Source organism: Hyaena hyaena, unplaced genomic scaffold (genome assembly GCF_003009895.1).
Source record: "Hyaena hyaena isolate Hyena2069 unplaced genomic scaffold, ASM300989v1 scaffold_523, whole genome shotgun sequence".
NCBI classification, from domain to species: Eukaryota; Metazoa; Chordata; class Mammalia; order Carnivora; family Hyaenidae; genus Hyaena; species Hyaena hyaena.
Genome location: NW_024081150.1, coordinates 1,238,950 through 1,262,307, shown reverse-complemented (window position 1 = coordinate 1,262,307; position 23,358 = coordinate 1,238,950). Strand labels below are relative to the sequence as shown.

The following is a 23,358-nucleotide window of genomic DNA, read 5'->3' as shown; positions in this document are numbered from 1 at the left end:
AAAGAAAGAAGAAAGAAAGAAAGAAAGAAAGAAAGAAAGAAAGAAAGAAAGAAAGAAAGAAAGAAAGAAAGAAAGAAAGAAGAAAGAAAGAAAAAGAAAAGCATCCAAAACATTTGTTTCCCTTTCTAATATTTAACTGTAAAAAAACATGTAAATAAACCCAAGAAGGGAAAGATTATAAGCTACTAACGGTTTGTCAATAGTTAAATTATTGGATCAGTTTCTATCATGAGGAAGGATGTAGGGCTGTATAATGGTTCTTGGTATTTTGTTTGGGGTTTGCAGGAGGAAGGCTATGGGCGCAGTGTGGGAGGGAGTGGCATCCCACCAGGAAAAGGGGGGTACAAAATGCAGACGTTTCTACCCTTGCATTATGCAAACAAAGGCAAACTCAAATTATCTACTTAATAATAACCATGTTTATGATTCTTCTACAAGGCATCAATGATGCTTTGATGCTTATATTCATGCTGTTTGTGATGCTATGATGTTTACATTCATGCTGTTTCACTGCTTAGCTGGGAATGCACCTAACTGGGATCAAGATAGGGAAGAGAGCAGGAATATGCTGACCTATTCCTTCTGTTGCTCTCTCCATCACCACCATCAGCACCATCCCACGCTGTAACTTGTCTTCTCTCTCTTCTTCTCCTGCCCACACTTTCCTTCTCTTTCCAGCATAAAAACATCTTGTCCACTTCACTCTGCCTTTCCTAAAAGCCTACTCTGTAGAATTTTATGTTTTCTTTTTGTCCAAGAAAGAGTATGCCCTTTAAGAATAATAGTAGTCCACACCCACTTACCAGCTGAATAGCTTTGAGCAAGTTCCTTATCTTCTTTGAACTTGGACTTTCCCATCTCCAAGACATAAGCAATGAAGGTATTATGTAAAAGGCCTATTTTAAAGAATATATAAAACAACATAGGTGAAGATGTGTTACTGGAGTTTATGTGCCTCTGGGACAGGGAGAGGGTCCCTGAGTTTTACCCTTTCTTTCTCTGGGTTCCAGTTCATGAAAATAATAGAGAGAGAGAAAAAAAAAAGATGCTGATAACCTAATAGAAATTAGGGATCCTAGCAAATCATGCAATAACTCTGGGATAACTGGGTAGTAGTAGCTGCGAGACCTCTTCCTCCCTCCCTGGCTGCAGTACTATTGGGCCCATTAGCTGTGAGCTACAACAGACAGTAGAGATCTACTTGTCCTGCTGAAGTTAGGCCTTTCCTTGTTTGCTTAAGGAATGCAGCCTTCAGAAAGTTCAAGGCCAAAGAGTTAGGAGTCAGAGAACAGGCAGGTTTTAGAACTTGAGAAGTGACCATTAGCATATCAGTCCTCCCTTCTCACCTTTCACAGAGAGGTAGCCCAATGAAACCTGTCACTCACAGTAGCCCCCACTTCGCACCTTACATGGGGAGGAGTACAAAGGAGTAGAGAGGTAGGCAGACACACCTCATTAACACACCCTCAGTGTTTCCCTTATTTTTGAAGAGAGATGGAAGGTTAGAAGAGCACAAAGCTTCTGTCCCAAGAAGTGACTTGTAAGTGTGTTTCTCACCGTTAAAATAGAATACACATAGTGGACTAAATGCTTTAAGATTGATGCCAAACCTTACATGCTTGAAATTCGATCACTCATGAGGAATGCCCGAGGCTGTTGTATCTAGATATATACAGCCACTCACTTTTTGTTCAATATATTGTCAACATGAAAAGGTAGAGAATATTATACATTTCCTGTGTACATGTTTCTTATTTCTTCCAGAGCTTCAAAAGCTCTTTGCATGTGAGATGTGTGTATGACGATATGATACTTCCATTTTTCCCCAGACAGCCAGAGAACAAAGTAGTTATTTCATAGTAAATATATGTGAGAATGATATTATGGTTCACATAGAAACTAGACCAAGACAGTCCATTTCATTTGTAAGGCATCGCTGAATGGGTCAGAGACCAAATGGAGATGTGAACCCAAGCCTCTTCAAAACTACCCATTTTATCTGTATTCTTAAGGGTGGGGAAGTGGAAAATGAGGCAGGAAATGGGAAAAAGTAGGCAAGGATGTGGAAATTAATATTGAAATCAAAATCATGCTCCCCACTGGCCTCTGATTTGACCTGCAGCACTCTGCTCACTCTATTCTTGCTGCAGCCTAATTTCACATTTCTCTCCAAGAATCATTTGACGTGGGAGAGCCCTCTGCAGAAAGATGCTAGCAGGAGTTTGCACCTGGCAGTCATACATTATGTACCTAATGAGCAAATGAAATGTTTAATAACTGTACTGTGACAATAAAGCTTAAAACAGTAAATTCCTGCTGAGGCTGCTTATCTACACCTGATGCACATGGCTGGCCCGTCTGAGAACTTCAGCTTCATTTGTGTTTTATCCCCTTAATGGGTCCTGCTGAGGAGAGTAACATTAAAACCAAAGCAGTGCTCACTTAATTAGTTGTATATCATTGTAGACCCATTTATTTAGCATAGCAGCATCATGTGTTCTACCTAAAGGTCGCCTGAAACACTTCTTCAACATGCACCCTGGGTAGGGGAAAATCTATAGTGGTTTCAGATTGAGCATTTGTAAATTTAAATTTTTCAATTAATCATGGGTAATGTAAACCCACAATAATTTAACACTGCCTATTTTTACTTGAATGGTCTATTGTTAGTTTGAAATAAAAAAGCAAAACAACCAGAATTGTTATGGTTTCTCATTAATAATTTTAAGAGAAAATGATAGAACATTTTCTTGTAGAAGGCACCAGTTTAACTCCTACATTGCAGTAATTGGAGTTTAAGGATATACTTGCCAGAGATTTCTTTGGATTCATTTTTTACCTTGGATTAACTAATGCTTCCTGGATCTTATGGAGAGCAAAGAAATCCACATGTAAAGTTAAGTATACATAGAACAGCTCTGTTCTCCTTCCTTGTATACTTTTATAGTTAATCGCTTAAAGATTAGATTGTTTGACCTTTATAGATAACAAATCAAGACCCAAAGAAAGTAGACTGTGGAGCCAAAGTCAGAAAACTATACAACTGGTACTCCTAAGTCCCAAAGTAGGATTCAACTTAAGTATTTATTTACTTGAACATGCATTCCATTTTTGGAATTTATTGTATAGATCATACATAGTTTACTCTCATAAGAAAAAAAGTAAATAATACAAGAAATCAGAAACCTTTTGTCATGAAGACCAGGTTGATCTTCAGGATTGGGAACCTCTTATCTCTCAGAGGCCTGTCTACAGGGAGACAGTTTTTCAGAGCACCAGTTCCAGCCCTCTTATCACTTGCTACCCCCCTCAGCTTTGTTCACATCCTCTCTGAAAGTGACATGGCTTTTCTTATTCACATCTGAAAGTCATCCTTCATATTTGGGAGTGATCACAGAGGATCTTGACTGCCAGATTAAGGTTATTTTAGATTCATAGCTGAAAGCCATAGAAAGAATTCTTTTAATTTTTGTCTTTCTTTTGGTTACTCCCTAGATCTACAAAAAGTAGGAAAAGCTGTGAAAAATTCTCTCATGTCTCAACATTGAAGAACAGAAGTTCAATACCCTAATGAAAATTCTTTCTCTAATTGCTAGTGTTGCCATGGATTCTTTGGGAGGGCAGGACTGTGGTTCTCTTTCAGTGTGTCCAAAAACTCTTGGGCACAGCAAAGGTTGCCACGCCTTAAGGCAGCCCAGGGTGAAGAATGAGTACACAGAGAATAGGGGGGGACAGGGCTGCAAGAACAAAGCTGGCTATAAACTCGCTTCTGAGGGCAGTGTAGAAAAGGCCAAAAGCAATGGAGGAAATGTGGCAACACCCCACCTGTTACTGAAATCTAGGAATGTTCAATATGAAGGAATGGACTCAAGATACATGGTCCCTCAACAATTGTAATTCCTCAGTAGGTAAGAAACAGCAAGATGGCGCCCAGTGTCCTCTTCAGATTGGACTGAGCTCCTAGCCACCACTTTCTAATACAAATGCTAAATGATTACACTGCTTTCTTACTTGAACACAGCTCATGCCATGAGACTGGTGATTTCATATAAAAACTTTTAGTTTGAATGATGTAGAAAAGTATTCAGAATTTAACCATTGCAGTAAGCCATTGATCAAGTCTCTAGCACAAGGTAAAGTTTAAAGGTATGCCTCATGGCCCTGTGGAAGGATAAGGATGCACCCTAGAAAATCCAGACAGGAACCTGTAACACATAGTGAACTAAGAATACATAAATGAGGAAAGAGGTTCAGCTTGCTGAGCTTGTAAGGATCCAAGTGTCCAGGCTTAAAACATTGGTGGTTCAGAGTAGAAAATGCTGAATCTATACAAATGCAAATATAACATAACAACAGAGTTAATGCACATGCAAAAACATGAGCATGAACTTTCAAATATAGCATGTTTCCATAGGAGTCTTTGTTTTATAACGTCTGCTCCACTTTACTCAAGGGCAGTTTTGAGACTCAAGTTGTTTTTTTGGGTGCTGGAAAATCTCTTCTGAGAAATATCCCTATAGTCTTTTCTTAATTCCCATCTAGGGAATTTCCTTTTCCAGGAAAATGAACGGAAAATGTTTAAGGTTGTAAAGTATATCAGACAAATCTTGTTAATAATCAACTTTACAAATTCTTCACCTATACTGGAATTTTATCGAATTTAATTCAACCTTGATCTTTTGATCTCTACGGACCTCAGTGTTCTGTTCAGCAAAATAAAGGGAAGGTCACTAGGTGAACTCCAAGAGCCCTCAAGGGGCCAGCGTTCTGAATTTCTTTGAATCTGTGAATATTACTTGAAAAAAAGGCAGTCACTTGAGATTTAAACACTCTGTGTGGTCTTTGAAGCTGAGATAATGTCTTTAGTTCTTTCTGTAAAATGCAGTGTCTTGAATATTGTTTGGCACTCAGTAGGTTCTGAATGTATAACTGTTGCCTGGACCTTAGAGAAAATCAATTATTATAATGGTCTTTATAATAGGTCTGAATTATGGTACTCTTTAGGCATACTTGCCTTATATTGTAATAATATAAGTACTTTAGATGCAGTATAATACACTGTGGATCTCCCCAAGTGTTTAGGATCCAGGGCAGAAAATACACCATCAAAATATACTTTTATAGTGAGAACTATAATTTCCCCACATGCAAAACTACCAAAAAAAGTACTCTAATAAACATTAGGGAATTTTATAGAACAATCTAATAAATTCTAAAATAATATTTATTCTTGTATGTTTCTTAAGATGAAAGAGGCACAGCTTGTTTGAATTTCATACATGATAAGCTACGCTTTTGTTATTGACTTTTTCTTGTGTCATTCTCTTTGCAGATATCTATGCTAAAGTGAATTGATTTCTGATATGCATTAGACACACACTGCATATGTTTATGAGTTAAAGTGTAAATTTTTCAGACATTGTTTGGTTTATTGAAAATTTTAAAGCTAAAAGCTAAAGGTAAATAAACATATTTCATAATCAAGAAAACCTAAGTCAAAATTAGAGATAAAAATAAAAGATAAATAAGAGGTATGTACAGAAATCTGTGCTGGTTTTTAAAATTCACCTACTCTATTAAATATAGGGAAGGAAGAGGTGGCTCGTGGAGTGTTCTAAGAGAAGCAGTTTTCTGTGACAATGCCGTTTTGGCATTCTCAAATGTGAACTAAAAATAATGGTATTTAGTAGAATTGTTTTGAAAATTAAATATTAATAATAACTTGCCCTCTTTGAACAAGTTATAGGGACCAGCCACTTTAATTATATAATGTTGTTTAATCTTTACAAATTCTCATTCCCATTTTACAGAAGAAGAAACAGGCAAGGGAAGTTAAGTCAGTTGACCAAGGTTTTATATGGCTAGTACACAGTTGATCTTTCCAGGATCTGAATGTAGATTAGATCGATAAATCCCAAATTCTTCCCACTATGTTATTTTGCCTAAAATGACTTAAAGTGCTTAGCATAGGTCTGGAGCTTAGTAGACATTCAGTTAATATTGTATTTTCTCTTAAAGAAAATGATTCATATTCCTCTTGTCACTGTATTTCTTTTCATCTGAGCTACCAAAAACTTAAGATCACCCTCTAGTGATAAATCACTCCAACTGCAAACTTTTGATCCCTGAAGTTTAAGAGTGAAAGAATATAAGTATGAAGGAATTCATGTCAAGCCATATAAATATGAAAGTATGAGAAAAGGTGCTTTGTTATGCTTTATCATTATTTTGCCTAGCATATACCCAATTGCTGGCCATTAATAGACTATTTGCATTACTTTTTCCCAATAAGCAAATGTGCACAATTTCTCTGATTGTAGAATAACCTGTGAGTTTTATTAACTGGGATTATGTGTACCAAAGTATGATCAAAACAAAAAATTTCTCCCCAAATTTTGCACTAATACACCTTTAGCATTATTAGAACTCAAATATCATTATTGATGATACAAGAGAACTCAGGCAAACTTCTTTTCATGGTTTCATTCAATACCTTCCGTGCTGAAGTTTTGGTTACAAAGGTAAGAATGACAAAGTCCTTAGGTATGTGAGGTATACTAGCTGATTCAGTAAACCTCCATAAAAGTTTTATTTTAGGCTCTAAGGACAAATTTTATTACTGCTATAAGCTAAGAAGGATTTATAAGGCAAATTTCAGATCCCCAAAGAAAAGGTAGCCATTGTTTATAACAGGTAGAAATGTCATCTAGTAGAAACTGAGCAGTTCTTACAAATGATTTTCATGAACATTAGAATTTCTTTTATTGAGAAAAGCTATACTGGTAAGGACAGAATAACATCTTCCCCCCCCCCAAAAAAAGAATTAATAATGAGATTCTATCAGTTTAGCCATGAAGGATTTTATTTTACTATAACATCTAATATTCATTTGTAGACTAGAAGTGACCATATCTTTTAATTGCAAAAATATTCCTTGGTGCTGTTAAACAATTTAGGCTTTATTTAGGCAGGCTAACACAGGGCTTTCTGGCCCAAAGCTGAGACTGGCACCAAATGAGTTCCACTGACACTTTGTAGGGTGTGATGAACAGTCTGGAGCTCACAGGCAACCTTTCACAGCATGATTTGGAATCCACTTGAAATTACATATGACTGGTGGAGCTTCGTCTAGAGAGGCCTAATCAGAATTTGTCTTCCATTTAGTAGAAATAAAATGAGCCCATTCATTGTGTCATAATTCATCTCTATACTACAGAATGAACAATAACCTAGAATCAATGCCAACCCACTGGAGTTGGCTTACACGCTTGAGAGATTGTTCCCCAGAATGTTTTATACATTACTTTCATCACTCTGTGTTTTCTATTTCAGGGCCTACTCTTCCCAAGACTCATGTTAAAACAGCCTCTCTTGGGTTGGCTGGAAAGGCAAGATCTCCTTTGCTTCCTGTATCTGTACCAACAGCCCCTGAAGTATCTGAGGAAAGCCACAAAGCAACAGAGGATCCAGCCAACGTAAGGCCATCCTTGAAATTTATGCTGCATCTGGTGAAGCAGTGACTACTGCTATACTCAAAACGCAATCTTAAAATACAAGCAGATGACTACAGAATGTGTGGATTTACATATGTTTGCATATATATATGTCTACAGATGTATATATGTATTTCCTTCCAACGGGCTATATAAAATACCTTGGCATTTGACTACATATATATAATTATCCTTTAAAATAAAAAAATAGTAAAACGAAAAGCTATCCTCTGAAGACTTTTCTGAAGTTATCATACACGTCACTTCTAAAATCACACTGTAGCTTGGAAATCTAGATAAGAAAAGAAGAAAATACAAAATGAAGAAATTAAGGAAGAGTTTAAGAAGTAAAAGAGAAGGAACTGCCATAATTAGAAAATCAGAGGAGAAATTTACTTATTTGATAAGAAAAGTTTGCTAACTAGAGGAAAAATCTAAGAAGCAGTCACATTAGAAAACTCAGAAAGAAAATCAGAGGAGCTGAAAAAATTAGAGAGCAAAATAGTTCTTCTCAAAATGTGTTATAAGGGAGATTTGAAAAGATGTTACCTAAAGGTAGAAAATGAGAAAACTCTAGAGTGTTTCTGAACATAATTCAAGGGAAAGCATTTAAAAGGAGAGCAAAGAACTGTCATATAAGGTGCCTTGAAAAATCACGGTGAAAGGGGGAAAAAAGATGAAGTGACAGGTTAGAATCATCTCATTTGGATGAACAATAATTTGTTTCTTGACTTCATTGTTTTCAGTACTGCAAGCAATAAGGTATTTTAACTACTTGGAAACCAGGGAATCTGGACATGTGTATGTGTGTGAATATTTGGCACAAGTATGCTCTATGATTAACATACCTTTTTGTCTACTTTTTTAAAAAGATTCAAATTTATAGGAATTCATTGCACTACTTTTCAGGATTTGGCTGGTTAGTACAATATTTGTTTAGTCTCAGGTTGGTTGACCCTATCTCAAGTCAGATCAAATTCCTAAATTTATGTAATATAGCTCATCTTGTAATATCAGGTGGCCCAATATGCATTTAATGTTAATTCTTAGGAGTGACAGCCAAAGGTATAATATTGAAAGAAGTAAAATTACACATTAAAGGATATAGAGAAATAGGGCAAGTAATCTAGATCAGCACTGTCCTATAGACATATAATATGAACTACACATGTAATTTTAAATTTCCTAGAAGCCACATTAAAAGATGTAAAAATAAATGAGATTAATTTGAATAATATCCTTCATTGAACCCAATATTTCCAAAATGTTACCATTTCAACATGCAATAAATATTTAAAAATTGTCAAAAAGGTATTTTACATTTTTGTACTAAGTGTTCAGAATCTAGTGTGTATTTTATATGTATGACACATTTCAATTCAAACTAGTCACATTTCCAATCCAATAGCTGCATGTGGCTAGTGGTTGCTGTATTGGACAGTAATACCTACATACTTCAAGGAAAACAACCAAGACAACTGAGACAACATTTTAGGAAATGAATTATCAACTAATCACCTCCCTCCAAACTCCCTCTTCATATGTAGACCAGTCTTTTGAGCTGAATTGGCCACTGGTCAATCCCCACTCAGCTCTGGAGATTATGTGGTATATGATCAAATCATTCACTGGAATGCTGAGATTTCTATAAGACATACCATTTTCAATGGTTTAATACCATGCATTTTCAGCTGTTTCCTGAAGGGCTAGAGGGAGTTAGGCCCTACCTCTCATATCTTCACCGGTGTTCTTTTGGGATCAAAAGTATTTATTTGGCAGGATTAGATACACACTCTGACCAGGTAGTGAGTAGCTTTTCTGTCCTACACAGAACTAGAAATCATGACTCAGGCCTCATTAGCTCAATAGGTTAATCAAATGGATGTGTGAGAATAATCAAGTAGGGCTGGTCTGTATTAGTCAAAATGAAAAGTATGTTGAGAAAAGAAAAAAAAAACCTAACATTTATTGAACATTTAATACTCACCAACACCAACTTATTGAATCCTCCCAGTTACCCAACGAAGCAAGCTTGTTATTCTCATTTGATGTATAAAGAGACAAACTCAAAAAGAACAAGTATATAAATGAACCAAGATCCAAATCAATACGACAACCTTGTTCCTCACACTGGCTAGTCATCAAAATTACTTAGGAAGCTTTTAAAAAGAGAGAGAAAGAGAGATTCTAACTGTCCTATAACCTACTGAATCAAAATTCCTGAGGCCAGCGACCAGGGTATCCTTTGACAACTAATGATCGAGTATTACTAATCACCTGATTCTAGTGGTTCACAATAAGTGATACTTATGGAGAATATGTTCACTAAGACTTCGGCAGTTTGACTTCTTCATATTGGTGACTATAAGGTTGCTTTCACAACTGTGCATACAGCCAACTCTGGTTTGGGGTGAGAATTGTGTTTCCACTCACAAAACAAAGCCATAATCCTCAGACCTTTCACTGATCAAGGCAAATCCCATAAAGCTCCCACAAAAATGTACCTCTGTTGTGTTATGAAGAAAAGAAACATGGTGATATACATTGTGTTCATGTCCTGCTGGACACATATGGGAAGGAAAAAGGGGAACATATTGAATGTGAACCATGTACTGGCTACTTCGATAGTCATTAAACATGCTACATGATACTTAGAAAGACTATGAAATAGAAATAATCATCATTTTGTAGCTGAGAAGAACTATATATCCGAGAGCCTCGCTAACTTGAGACCACACAGCTAGACAGGTAGAACTCGATGTGAAATTGAGATTTTTTTTTTTTTCTTTTCACTCAAGCTTTCTCCTCAACACAGGGATGAAGTTAGTGAAACAGTATGCAATCGTTCCTCTCCTCACCACCTCTTTTATTACTGACATCTTCATTCAATGATTGTATTCTGAGCACAGCCTCTCACTATGGCTATGGGCCACTGTGTCATGCTTCAGAATACAGAGTAAACCAACTAGACATGGCCACTGCCTTCATAAGGGGAATGTATTAACGTTCATCTGTACTAACTTTTTGTTCTTGTTCTTTCTGTAGGTGTATGAACAGGATGATTTGAGTGAACAAATGGCAAGTTTGGAAGGGTTAATGAAGCAACTTAATGCCATCACAGGCTCGGCCTTTTAACACGTGTTACCCACTTGATGAGGTGTACTTTCTGGGAACGTTGCAGCATACCAATTACCCATAAACAGCACACCTGTGTCCAAGAACTCTTAACCAGTGTACAGGTCAACCATCAGGACCACTCAGTTATGGAGGATCCTGAAGCAGTTCCGAAGGAATAAGTGTCCCTTCTTTCAGAGGCATCAGGAATTTCACAATGATTATTATGGAGTCCCTAAACAAAAGCAAATATGTGTCTTCACTGCAATGTCAAAGCTGAAGCTGCTAGACTAGTCCTGGGTCTTTGCCACTGCAGTGACCACACCGTCATAACTACTGTTTATGTTTTCCTTCATCAAGGCCTGTCATTTCCTTTTTCTGTAGGTCTAGTCTCACAAAATGCAAGTGCATTATTGAAGCCTGTCCCATGCCATGGCAAATCAGTGCGAGCTCATTATTTTGTTTTCAACTTCAAAGTACAAAGTGCCCACTGAAATTCTCTCACTACATAGCACCAAAGGATTGGATGTTTGCTTGACAGCACAAAAAGTAAATAAGTAAACAAACAAAAGGCAGCGAATGCTTATGTTTTGTAACTCAGGCATTCATCTTGCACAAGTGCAGGATTTTAGCAAGTTGCTGTAAAATTCACCCATTTTTGCAAGTATTTGTCAATCTGCCCTTGGTTAATATTTATGTCTGGAGAACAGGAATATAAAAATCTGCAACTAGTGGCATCTTGCCGGTAGCAGTCTGTTTCTTGAAAGAGGATACAATATGCAATCTTCTCAGACACACCGTAATTATGTGCTTAAGCTTGTAATAGGACACTTTTCGATTTGGGTGGCTTTTGTACCATATCACACTGTGATGACATTTCAAGGTTTCACAAGGCCATCTTCCTCAGAAGTCTGGCCGAAAGTGTTTCCACCTCCACCACACCCCCTACATCCTGTCCCTTCCTGAGTTCTCCATGGCAGCCAGCCTTGGATGAGGTGGCCAGCTCCACACACTGCTTGGCCTGACCAACGTCCCTGTCACCCTCTGTGGAAATGGCAGACTCCCTGAGAACAGACCCTGAGGAAGGGAAGGAAAGTGAAGGCAGTTGCAAACAGTACCTGCCCTTGAGTGAGATGTCACTTCCACCACCAGGCTCCTCACTGACTTAGAGGGAGCAGTTTTGGCCAGTGGCGACCACCAGGCCCTGTTGTCAAGGGAACCTACACTCTGCCTGCCCAGAGTCACAGAGGAGCAGAGAGGAAGGTGTCACTTAATGATTCTGACACATTATAAATCCAGTGGATGCTTTTCTGAGCTGCATCTTCATTGTGAAGTAGAATTTTAAATTTCTATCTCCATGTTTATCTACAGCTTGGAACTAGGTGAAAATAAGAACATTTTGTGTGTACCCTTTTCTGAATTTTCAGCTGCATTTGGAGTTAATCCCTGTTTATGCAGCTGAATCGCCAAAAGGGAGCTAATTTGCATATTTATCAGTTAGGCGACTTGAAAACCCAATAAGAGAGTTTCAGCTGAATTATTCCTTTCAGCTCTGTCTTTGATTTCAAGCTTGAGTAGGTCATAATTTTAAAAGAGCATGGAAGGGATAGGATCTTTACAACCTAATAGCTCCTTTTATTAGGTGGGTAATTATATATGAATCCCTGAATAAAATATTTTGAGCAAAATGGCACTGTAACAGAAGTAATAATTCAGATTATTTTTTTACAGTTTTATGTCGGGAAGGAAATCTGATGTCAAAGAGAGGGCTTGTTCAAATGGTTCATTAGAAAGTCCGGTCCATTTGTGAAATTGTTCCTTCAACAAGAGTGCTTCTTCAATATACTAAGATTTTCTTGAAGTTCTTCTGAAGAGCTACGTGGCGTTATTCTATGGGGCATATTATTCCTGTTCAAAATCTGGGCACTTAGGTAGACAACCCTCCACTGACCGGGAATAAGGCATTTCCTAACATAATCCCAAATCTTGCAGAAATAATTCATTACTTCAGAAAATGTTCATTAGGCTAGCTTTACCACTCGAGGTCCTACATGCTTCCCCCTTTCTAGTACTCATAAACAAGGAACATTCTCTGATGGCATTTGCTATCCAATGAATGACATCGTGAGTGATCTGTTTGATATAGGCTACAAGTCTCAAATTTCAGATAGAGTCACATCTTCAGTCTATAGACTATATCTGGACAATCAAGAGAACTAGCATTTCATAAAATTCTAGTTGACTCTAGTCAAAGTCACTGATCTTAACAAATAAAAATTGTTAAAACTACATGAAAATATGCATTATCTGTTTTCAGTGAGAGGTGTATTTCTGGTGCATGCTCCTGAAACTTTCTGCATTAAAAGAATACAATGGTTTATTTTACTAATTTGTAATGCTAATAAGGCTTTGCTTCATGCCTTGAAGATATAGTAGAATCCATTTAAATTCTCTCAAGAGACTCTCATGTGCTTTACCCAATGGTTTTAATGTGCAACGACTTCACTACAACTTTTGTAAAACTCTGCTCCCCACTATCTTGAAGAGTTTGCATTTATATACGACTGCCTGCTCAAGTTTTCAGGTAACTTTGTAATTTCCCTGTGTTCTGATCTCTTGACAAGAAGCAATCTGTGAACACTGCAAGATAGCCTCTATTTTCTTCCTACTCTGAGCCTACTTCATAACATCCAGGGCTCTTTAAGCTCATAAATCTCTCTGACTCCCATAGGGTGATGTTTGACAGCCAACCAGCAGCTCTGACACCAGGACTCATTTCTCCCTGAATAAGAAGAAAATAAAACTTGGCAGGGTCCGCTCAGTCCTCCCCTGCACTGCGCTGAACTGTCAGGCAAGAGCCTCCTCTTGAAAAAGTTTCGTATTTTTCTGTTGTATTTCATACTGATAAGAAAGCAATTTTTCTCTCCTCTAGAAATTTCTGCATTTGTTAAAATTACAAAAATGCAGATAGCCCCACATGCGTAAAGCATATTTGGAAGAAGCTCTGGCCAGAAGGTAAACATTTCTTAGTGATTCACATTCAATAAAAAACCACTCATAGCTACCTCTTTGTAGAATAATGCTATAAGCTTCTAGAATATTTAAATAATGGAACTTTACATTTGGGTGTTATAAAATGCACACTCAATTGAACAATCTGGGGAATAAAAAGAGAGAGGGGGGAAAACAGATCAAGCCAGGGATAAAAGAGGCGAATTTATTAAGACTTCCTGTGTGGGATTGGATAATAACATTATTCTCTTCAAAATAAGGAGTGTTCAAAATGACGTGTATGTTTGGTCCTCTGCCTTGGTAGCAGCTACAAATGGAGAGAGAGGCCCTGCAGTAGTATGTTGTCCCAGACAATATTTGGAAAGTTTCAAGTTTGGCACTGATTGGCTTTTCCAATAAAGCATCTCTAAGTAGGTTTTTCTGGAAACCTTCATAGTCTGTGTTTGAAGGTGATTGTGCATTCTTATCCACCCTTTTGATACATCTATCTGTTGATTTTGTTTAGAGAAATAACTAAAATCTCCTCCAAATTTAATAGAGGATTTCACATATGGCAGCTGAACTATAACTCCAACACCAACAACAAAATGTCACCTCTAAAGAAATCGCCGTGCCATTTCCGATGAAATTGGATCCCAGACTCAAACTTGTGGTTTTAGAGTTTCCATTTCTAGTCCATGAGACAAGGAAAAGTAGAAAAACATGTTCTTGTTTTAGGTATGTTTAAAGAAAGCAAAATCATCTGAACCTTAAAATAGGTGTGGAACAAGGTTGCTTTCCTTCCCTCAGTCAACTAGTTTACTTCATGCCATTGCCCACTGTCCTCAAAGCCAGTTACAACTATCTTATCCTGTTCATAACCATGTATACAATACAGAACCCATACCATTCTACATCTGCAGAAGCAGGCACACACTCAAATCTATAATCTCTCTCTCTTCTAAAAATTTCTTTTGAAGCAACATTTTACTCATAATGTCTATTTCTCTCATGAATTTCAGAAGTCACTTAAATGTTGCACAGAAAAGCCTTTCGCTTATTCCAATGATTTAAATCACATTAGATACCTAGAAAATCATAGATATTTTGAGTGACGTTCCATTCCAATGCAAAAGACACATTCCCATGCTTTGGCATACTTTGCTATCGAAGTACTTGCTTCCAAAAGGTAACAATGAAAAGAAATGCCTGCTATTTCCCGGTCAGTGAGGTTATATAGGAAACTCCATGCCACGCCCACATCCACAACTACATATTACTTCCGCATTCTGCATTGCCGCTGTCGGGTAACGTTCACTTGGCGACTTCTGGCTGCACTCTCTGAAGGATTTCTTCTCCTGCTCTCAGCAGAGAGCCTTTGTACATTGCCATCCTATAACTTTTTGTTGGTTGGAGAGCAACAGCAAAACTCTACAAGATGTCACAGATGCATGGGCCAAGGGATCTCACTGTGTGCTGAAAGTGTATTTTCAGATGCAAGAAAGGAATGTTGGAGAGGAGAAGAAATGTCGTTTTTTATTATTGTAGGGTAAACCTGGCAATTCTGAACTTTGTGAATTGTCAGCTTGTTTGGGGGATGGGTGGGTGGGTCTGGGGTGTACTTTTTATAAGTAATATTTAATTTATTATTTAGAGTGGCTTCTTTTTGGATAATTTATGATAAAAAGGGAGATCTGGTTGGGAATCTAGATACGGCTATTAAAGCTGCAGTGTTCCATATCTCAGAGGGACCACTTTGGAAATGAACTGTCCATTGCTGAGTATGAGGATACTTCCAGGCAAAGCCTCCACTGAAGTTTCATCCTTACCACCTTCTCCCTTTCCAGGGTCATTCAAACGAGATAACACCAAATCTAAAATATTCTGATAGCATTTTACAGATCAGTGCTACTCATTCTCTCAAAGGGCTTTGCAATTCAAATTGTTAGTGTGCTAGTGGTAGGTTTATTTGGTAGAAATGGGTATACTACAGCTTTAACTAGCCTTAGTGGAAAAAGAAACTTTTTGTTGCTCCAAAACACCTTTAAAAAAAAACAAAGGTATTTTGAGCCTACAAAGAGTTTCTTTAAATTGTCAAGACTCTAGCATTGTTAACCAAATTAGACTAGTGATTGCAATATTTAAGTGTAAATCTTGTTCTATGAGAAAGGATACTTGCTTACAGTTTAAAACAATGACTGTTTCTACACTCGATCTTGTATACTACCACAGGAGGAAAAGGGGGTTTTGTAATCACTGTAGAACAGTCTCATATTCATTTTTTATAGAAATGTTATTCCAATGGTGCATTTTTTGTTTAATAAATAAAGTTTTGATACAAAGTTCTTTCTTCAAGTTATTTATATATATATATATATACATATTTTTTTTTTTAATTTTAGAGAGAGAGCACATGAGTCGGAGAGTTGGGCAGAGGGAGAGAGGGAGAGAGAGAAAGAGAGAGAATCTTAAGTGGGCTCCATGCTCAACATATGGGGCTCAGTCCCACAACCCTGGGATCACGACCTGAGCCAAAATCAAGAGTCGAATGTTCAACCAACTGATTGAGACACCCAGGCACTCCACGTTATTAAATGGCTGACACTAACTGCACCCGACCCTAATCCCTGCCTGTCTATTCCTATCCTCAGGATACACACTGCCTTTTTCTGACCTCTGTGGCAGAAGCTGTAGTGCTCTGCCATATCCCTTTGGATCCTTATACCATGTTCATACACACGCCCAGTGTGGCTTCAATCCCAATAGCCAATCCCCACGTCTTTTTGTTGGAGGGTGGCCTCCAGCTGCCAGAACTCATTTCCCTGCTGCACAGGACAGCTGGAAATCCCTGATCACACCTCACCAATAGCTGGTCAATAAACTGGCTTTTTTTTCCCAACTGGAACCACCCTGAGGTGCAACCCAACTCACCTCTAGAGTTCCTTGGCAGGACCTAGCCAAAGTGACACTGTGGAGTGACAGTGTTCCACAATATTGCACCCTGGACAAGGTACCTTTGTTTGGCTTGGGTTCTTCTTCCCCCCATTCCCCTATAATCTCTGCTGGGAACACTTCTTAATCACTTTTACACAGATTTTCATGTCGGGGTCTGGTTGGGGGGAATTAACCCGAGACAAGTCCCTCTATTTTTATTTCCATTTCAACATACCAATACCAAATAATTGCAATGATTTGCCAACCTCCAGATATTCCATTTTTATAATATTGATAGCAGAACATGGGGATGCATGCTTTGAACAATATATTGCTTTGAGTCCTGAAAGATTAAGTTGGGCATGTAATCTATTGTCTAACAAAAAGTCGTATATTAATAAACGTTTTATTAACCCTGTGGGGCAAGTAAAATATTACTCAGTAAATTCTTTCTTAAAGGCAATGCATCACAGGTGACAAGACAGGTTGGGCTTTAAACATCATCTAGATCTTTTTGTCTTCCTCAACTCATAATCAGTCCATCTAGAGAAAAAAATACATTTAAGATCACCAAGAACCTAAAGAAACTGGAATCCTTGTGCATGACGAGTAGGAATGTAAACTAATGCAGCCACTCTGGAAAACAGTGAGATGGTTCCTCAAAAATTTAAACAGATTACCATATGATCCAGAAAACTGACTCTGAGCATATACCCAAATGAATTGAAAGCAGAGACTTGAACAGATATCTGGATACTTATGTTCATAACAGCGTTATTCACAATAGCCAAAATATGAAAGCAACTCAAGTATGTATCAACAGATGAACGAATAAACAAAATGTGGTGTATGCATAGAGTGGAATATTATTCAACCCTAAAAAGGAGGGACATTCTGACACATACTACAACATCGATGAAATTTGAAAACATTATGCTAAGTAAAATAAGTCTGTCACAAAAGAGCAAGTAGTATATAATTCCATTTATATAAGGTACCTAGAATAGTCAAGTTCATGGTGACAGAGACTAGAATGGTGGGTTCCATTGGCTAGGAAAATACAGGAATGGGAAATAATTACTTAATTGGTATAGAGTACCAATTTCAGCTTTGGAAGATGAAAAAAGTTTCTGGGGATAGATAGTGGTGATGGCTGCACAACCTGAATGTACTTAATACTACTAAACTTAAAAATGATAAAAAAAAAAAAAAGAAAATTTTGTTATGTGTATTTTAGCACAATTTTTTAAATCTCCAAATAAGGATATTCCAGAGCCATCTTCTATAAATGCTGATATTTACTCTATGATTCCTTAAATGTAAATATGCTAACACCAAAATGTTAAAGGAGACTGATATGCAAGAAATTGGAACAACATATTTACCACAGTCTATTTTATCTCACATATTTTACACTATCATATTCAACTGATGTAACCATATATTAACAGAAGAATGTTGTGCTACCAGAGAAGACTATCACAGATGATTATTTCCATGGAAAACTGGTTATCTAAAGAAAAATAAGATAGATTGCTGGTTTTCATTTTCATTTGTTTCCATATATTTTTTAATTGCATCTCTAATTGCCTGATTGGCCCATTCATTCTTTAGAAGGTGTTCTTTAACCTCCATGTTTTTGGAGGTTTTCCAGACTTCTTCCTGTAATTGATTTCAAGTTTCAAAGCATTGTGATCTGACAGTGTGCATGGTATGATCTCTATTCTTTTATATTTATTGAGGCCTGCTTTATGTCCCAGTATGTGATCTATCTTGGAGAATGTGCCATGCGCACTTGAGAAGAAAGTAAATTCCCTGGCCTCAGGATGTAAAGTTCTAAATATATCTGTCAGATCCATCTGGTCCAATGTGTCTTTCAAGTCCATTATTTCTTTAGTGATTTTCTGTCTGGTTGACCTATCCATTGGTGTAAGGGGAGTATTAAAGTCCCCTGCTATTAGCACATTCTTATCTATAAGCTTGTTTCTGTTTGTGATTAATTGTTGTAAATATTTAGGTGCTCCCATATTCGGTGCGTAGACATTTATGATTGTTAGTTCTTCCTGATGGATGGACCCTGTAATTATTATGTAGTGCCCTTCGTCATCTCTTGTGATTGTCTTTAATTTAAAGTCCAGTTTGTCTGATATAAGTATCACTACTCCAGCTTTCTTTTGATTTCTTTTGATTTCCTGTAGCCAAAGTAATACTGAAAAATAAAACCAAAACGGGAGGGATCACCATCCCAGACTTTAGCCTCTACTACAAAGCTGTCATCATCAAGACAGTATGGTATTGGCACAAAAACAGACACATAGACCAATGGAACAGAATCGAGAACTCAGAAGTGGACTCAAAAGTATACAGCCAACTAATCTTTGACAAATCAGGAAAGAATATCCAATGGAAAAAAGACAGCCTTTTTAACAGATGGTGTTGGGAGAACTGGACAGCAACATGCAGAAGAATGAAACTAGATCATTTTCTCACACCATGCACAAAAATAAACTCAAAGTGGATAAAGGACCTGAACGTGAGACAGGAAACTATCAACACCCTAGAGGAGAAAGCAGGAAACAACCTCCTTGACCTCCACCACAGCAACTTCTTACTTGACACATCCCCAAAAGCAAGGGAATCAAGAGCAAAAATAAACTGTTGGGACCTCATCAAGATTAAAAGCTTCTGCACAGCCAAGGAAACAACCCAGAAAATTAATAGGCAACCAACGGAATGGGAAAAGATAGTTGCAAATGACATATCAGATAAAGGGTTAATATCCAGAATCTATAAGGAACTCACCAAACTACACGCCCGAAAAACAAACAACCCAGTGAAGAAATGGGCAGAAGACATGAACAGACACTTCTCCAAAGAGGACATCCAGATGGCCAACAGACACATGAAACGATGCTCAGCATCCCTCCTCATCAGGGAAATACAAATCAAAACCACACTGAGATACCACCTCACGCCAGTCAGACTGGCTAAAATGAGCAAATCAGAGAACTCTGAATGCTGGCGAGGATGTGGAGAAACGGGCACCCTCCTACACTGTTGGTGGGAATGTAAACTGGTACAGCCCCTCTGGAAAACAGTGTGGAGGTTCCTCAGGAAACTAACAATAGAACTCCCCTAGGACCCAGCAATAGCACTGCTGGGAATTTACCCAAGGGATACGGAAATGCTGATGCATAGGAGCACATGTACCCCAATGTTCATAGCAGCACTCTCCACAATAGCTAAAACATGGAAAGAGCCTAAGTGTCCATCAACGGACGAATGGATCCAGAAGATGTGGTTTATCTATACCATGGAATACTACATGGCAATGAGAAACAATGAAATCTGGCCATGAGTAGCAACATGGATGGACCTTGAGGGTGTTATGCTGAGCGAAATAAGTCAGGCAAAGAAGGACAAATATCATATGTTTGCAAGTATAGGAAGATTAGGAGGAACATGATGGAGGAACAAGGGGGAGAAGAAGGGCGGAAATGGTGGGGGAAAGGGAGAGAGGCAAACCATGAGAGACTCTTGAATGCTGACAAAAACTGAGGACTGATGGATGTGGGGGGGAGGAGGGGATGGGCATGGAGGAGGGCACTTGTGGGGATGAGCACTGAGTGTTATGTGGAAACTAATTTGACAATAAACTATTTGTAAAAAAAAAAAAAAATGGGAATAACATTAAAAAGACACTTCACCCAATGAAAATATACATATATCAAATAAATATGTAAAAAAAAAAAAAAAGATAGATTGCTGGTGTCTGACCTAGAGATGAGAAGACTAAGTGATTAAGTCCTCTCTCCATTGCAAATACTGTTGTGGATAAGATTTTGGAATGATTGAAGAAAGAGATAGTCTCTATCTTAAATACCCTATGATACTATAATTAGGTATACTAAATTGTATTAATATGCATGCAGGTGAACTTAATAGGTCTGAAAGAAAGTGGAAATAGTAGAGAGGTCTTACCCAGAGCTGAAATCCTGAAAGGTGGACATTGCCTCTCTTTCATGGAAATTTTCTTCAATTCATTGATCACTTGTCAGTTCATTGAAGTGTTTTATTAATTCTTTATGCAGTTTTGATTTTATTTTTTAATATAGCTTGTTGTCAAGTTGGTTTTCATATAACACCCAGTGCTCATCCCAACAAGTGCCCTCCTCCATGCCCTTCACCCATTTTCCCCTCTCTCCCACCTGCCATCAACCCTCAGTTTGTTCTCAGTATTTAAGGGTCTCTTATGGTTTGCCTCCCTCTCCCTAACTATTTTTTTTCGATTTGATGTGCTTTAAAGGTGTACATACAATTCTTAAAAATATGTCTAAATATTCAGCCTATCATTCCACTTCCTCATTTCTTTCATGCATTACTCTTTTCCTAAACATTGTTCGTAGCCTCTCAGTTGCATTCACATACTGCCTCTATGGCTGTAAAGCTAAATCTTTCTTCCACCAATGCATTTCATTCCACAATTGCATTTGTAATTTCCTTGTGACTTTTCCTTTTCTTACCCATCTCCTTTATTGAATTGTGTTGTATTTTTATCCCATCCCATTCTCTCTTTATTATATTCCACTTCAGTTTCATCGATATTTCTTTTACACTTGGAAAACGCCAGTTTTCTTTGAAAGAAACTCTGATTTTGTAAAAGAATTATCCTATAAGCCTGTTATGTCTGATTACTTCACCTATTCTTCTTTTTCATGTATTTTTTAATTTTTTAATGTTTATTTATTTTGAGAGAGAGAGAGCACACATGCACGAGTGGGGGAGGGGCAGAGAGAGAGAAAGAGAGTGAACGAATCCCAAGGAGACTCTGTGCTGTCAGTGTAAAGCCTGCTGCAGGGTTCAAACTCACAAACTGTGAGATCAAGACCTGAGCCGAAGTCACGAGTAGGATACTTGACCTACTCAGCAACCCAGGCGCCCCAATGCAGCCTATTCTTATCTTTATTTTAGATTTCAGTGTTTTTAATATATGTATTTACTCTGAAATGAAGGAAAATCCATTCAAGTCTTTGTGTGTTAACGTTTTGTCCATGTGAATCGCTCACGGCCCCATTTTACGACCCCTTGTGTCTTGTGAGACTGCTTCCTGGGCCACACATGGCCAACTGGTTGTCCTCCACAGATCCCAGCAAAGCTCCCACTATCTCACTGGCTTTCATCTAGCATAACTCTGCTGGATTGATGCAGTGTCTTCCTTTCCATCTATCTGGCTCTTAGATTGCCAATGAGAACACATGAAAGTGAGCAAAACTCAAGAAGAAACAGATGCCCCATCCCCTCTCTGTCTCTACTACTACCTCTAGTTATAATGCTGAGAGATGAGAAATGTACCCAAGTTCATTAGTTCCTCTCTTATCCTTTCTGCCCAGTCCTGTTCTGACAATTTATACTAAACAAATGAATGTAGTGGAGAGAGAGAGCAGAGAGAGGAATACATAACTTCTGTGTGCCTGATGTTTTCTTAAGGCAGCCAGAGCGATACTAGCGTGGATTTCTGGTTGGTATGAGATTACTGGCAACATAATGAGGATGGGCCTTCTATTATGCTTTCTTAATGATTTGTTGGTCTTACAGTAGGTGAAAAAAAAAAAACTTTCCAGAGTCAGTCTTCTTCTTCCTCTTCTTTCTCTTCTTTCTCCTCTTCTTTCTTCAAATATCTGTTTTCTGAGTCCCTAGATTTAATAATGTGAAAGTGGAATGGATTGTTAGGGACAACTTTCCAGATGGCATTGTCATTGTTGAACCCTAAATATTTTTTAAGTGCCAAAGTTTTATCCTACTTTCAGTTTAGTCAAATCTAAGCTTAACCTATATTTTGTTTACCAATTTCTTATTTCTGTGTTGCTACATTATTTTTGCCTTCATCTGCGACTAAGCTCTCTCCTTCACCTTAACTTTAGAAACTCATAATTTGATACAATAAATACTAAGGCAATTATTCCTGAGATAATCCAAATGTTCTCATTAGCAGTTCAAAAGATTTCTTGAAATAAATAACAGAAGTAATTTTTCCCAGAGTTCTTTCAGGTTTTAATTAACATTCTTCTTTATAAATTAATTTCCCTGTCTTTGCTAATATCTATTCTGACTCTATGTAAGTTTGACAAAATACCCTTTAGCAGAACAATTTTTCACCTTCTTAATATTTCTTAAGGATTTAATTCTTAAACTACTCTTTGAATCTGTGGTAGATTCCCTCAGCTACTTTTCTTTTTATTCAACTAAAAACTGTTCTTTGGTGTGGAACTCTCTTAGTAATGGTAGCATTTTAATTTTGTAGATGTGAGTCCTTATTTGTCATGGATTATTCCTGTTGCTTCCCTAAGTCGGATGTTTTGAAAAACTAACTAGCACATTTACTTCATAAGGATATTGTAAGCTTAAATTTAAATTAGAGAATGTAAATAAACCTCTTAGTATAATTTCTAGTCCTTAGCAAAAGCCTAATGAATGCTACTTCTGTTCCTTCTGTCTCTGCACTCTTTCCCTTTAACATTTATGAATATTTTCATGTTTTAAAAAATATAGATGGGTATTTAGTGAATTTGTGGTTTGGGAGTGGTTCTAACTTTATAGGTATTCTTTGTAGCATGCATTGCAGATGTAGAAAGAAGTTTAGTTTTCAAAAGCATGGTACGATTTAAAATAGTTTTCTTATGGGGCGCCTGGATGGCTTAGTCGGTTAAGCGTCCGACTTTCGCTTAGGTCATGATCTCGCGGTTCGTGGGTTCGAGCCCCGCGTCGGGCTCTGTGCTGACTGCCAGCTCAGAGCCTGGAGCCTGTTTCAGTCTGTGACTCCCTCTCT

At 37.6% G+C, this 23,358-nt stretch overlaps 1 protein-coding gene across 1 annotated transcript in view; it reads left to right on the top strand.

Moving 5' to 3' along the window:
• DCC (DCC netrin 1 receptor) overlaps positions 1–15,188 on the top strand; it is a gene marked incomplete at its 5' end in the record, with an annotated part of 141,654 nt that extends 126,466 nt beyond the window's left edge. The window contains 2 exons of the mRNA XM_039255249.1: positions 7,333–7,475; positions 10,539–15,188. Of these exons, the coding sequence (XP_039111180.1) occupies positions 7,333–7,475; positions 10,539–10,628 (233 nt within the window). The remainder of the gene's footprint in view (positions 1–7,332; positions 7,476–10,538) is intronic.
• Positions 15,189–23,358: the final 8,170 nt, after the last annotated feature.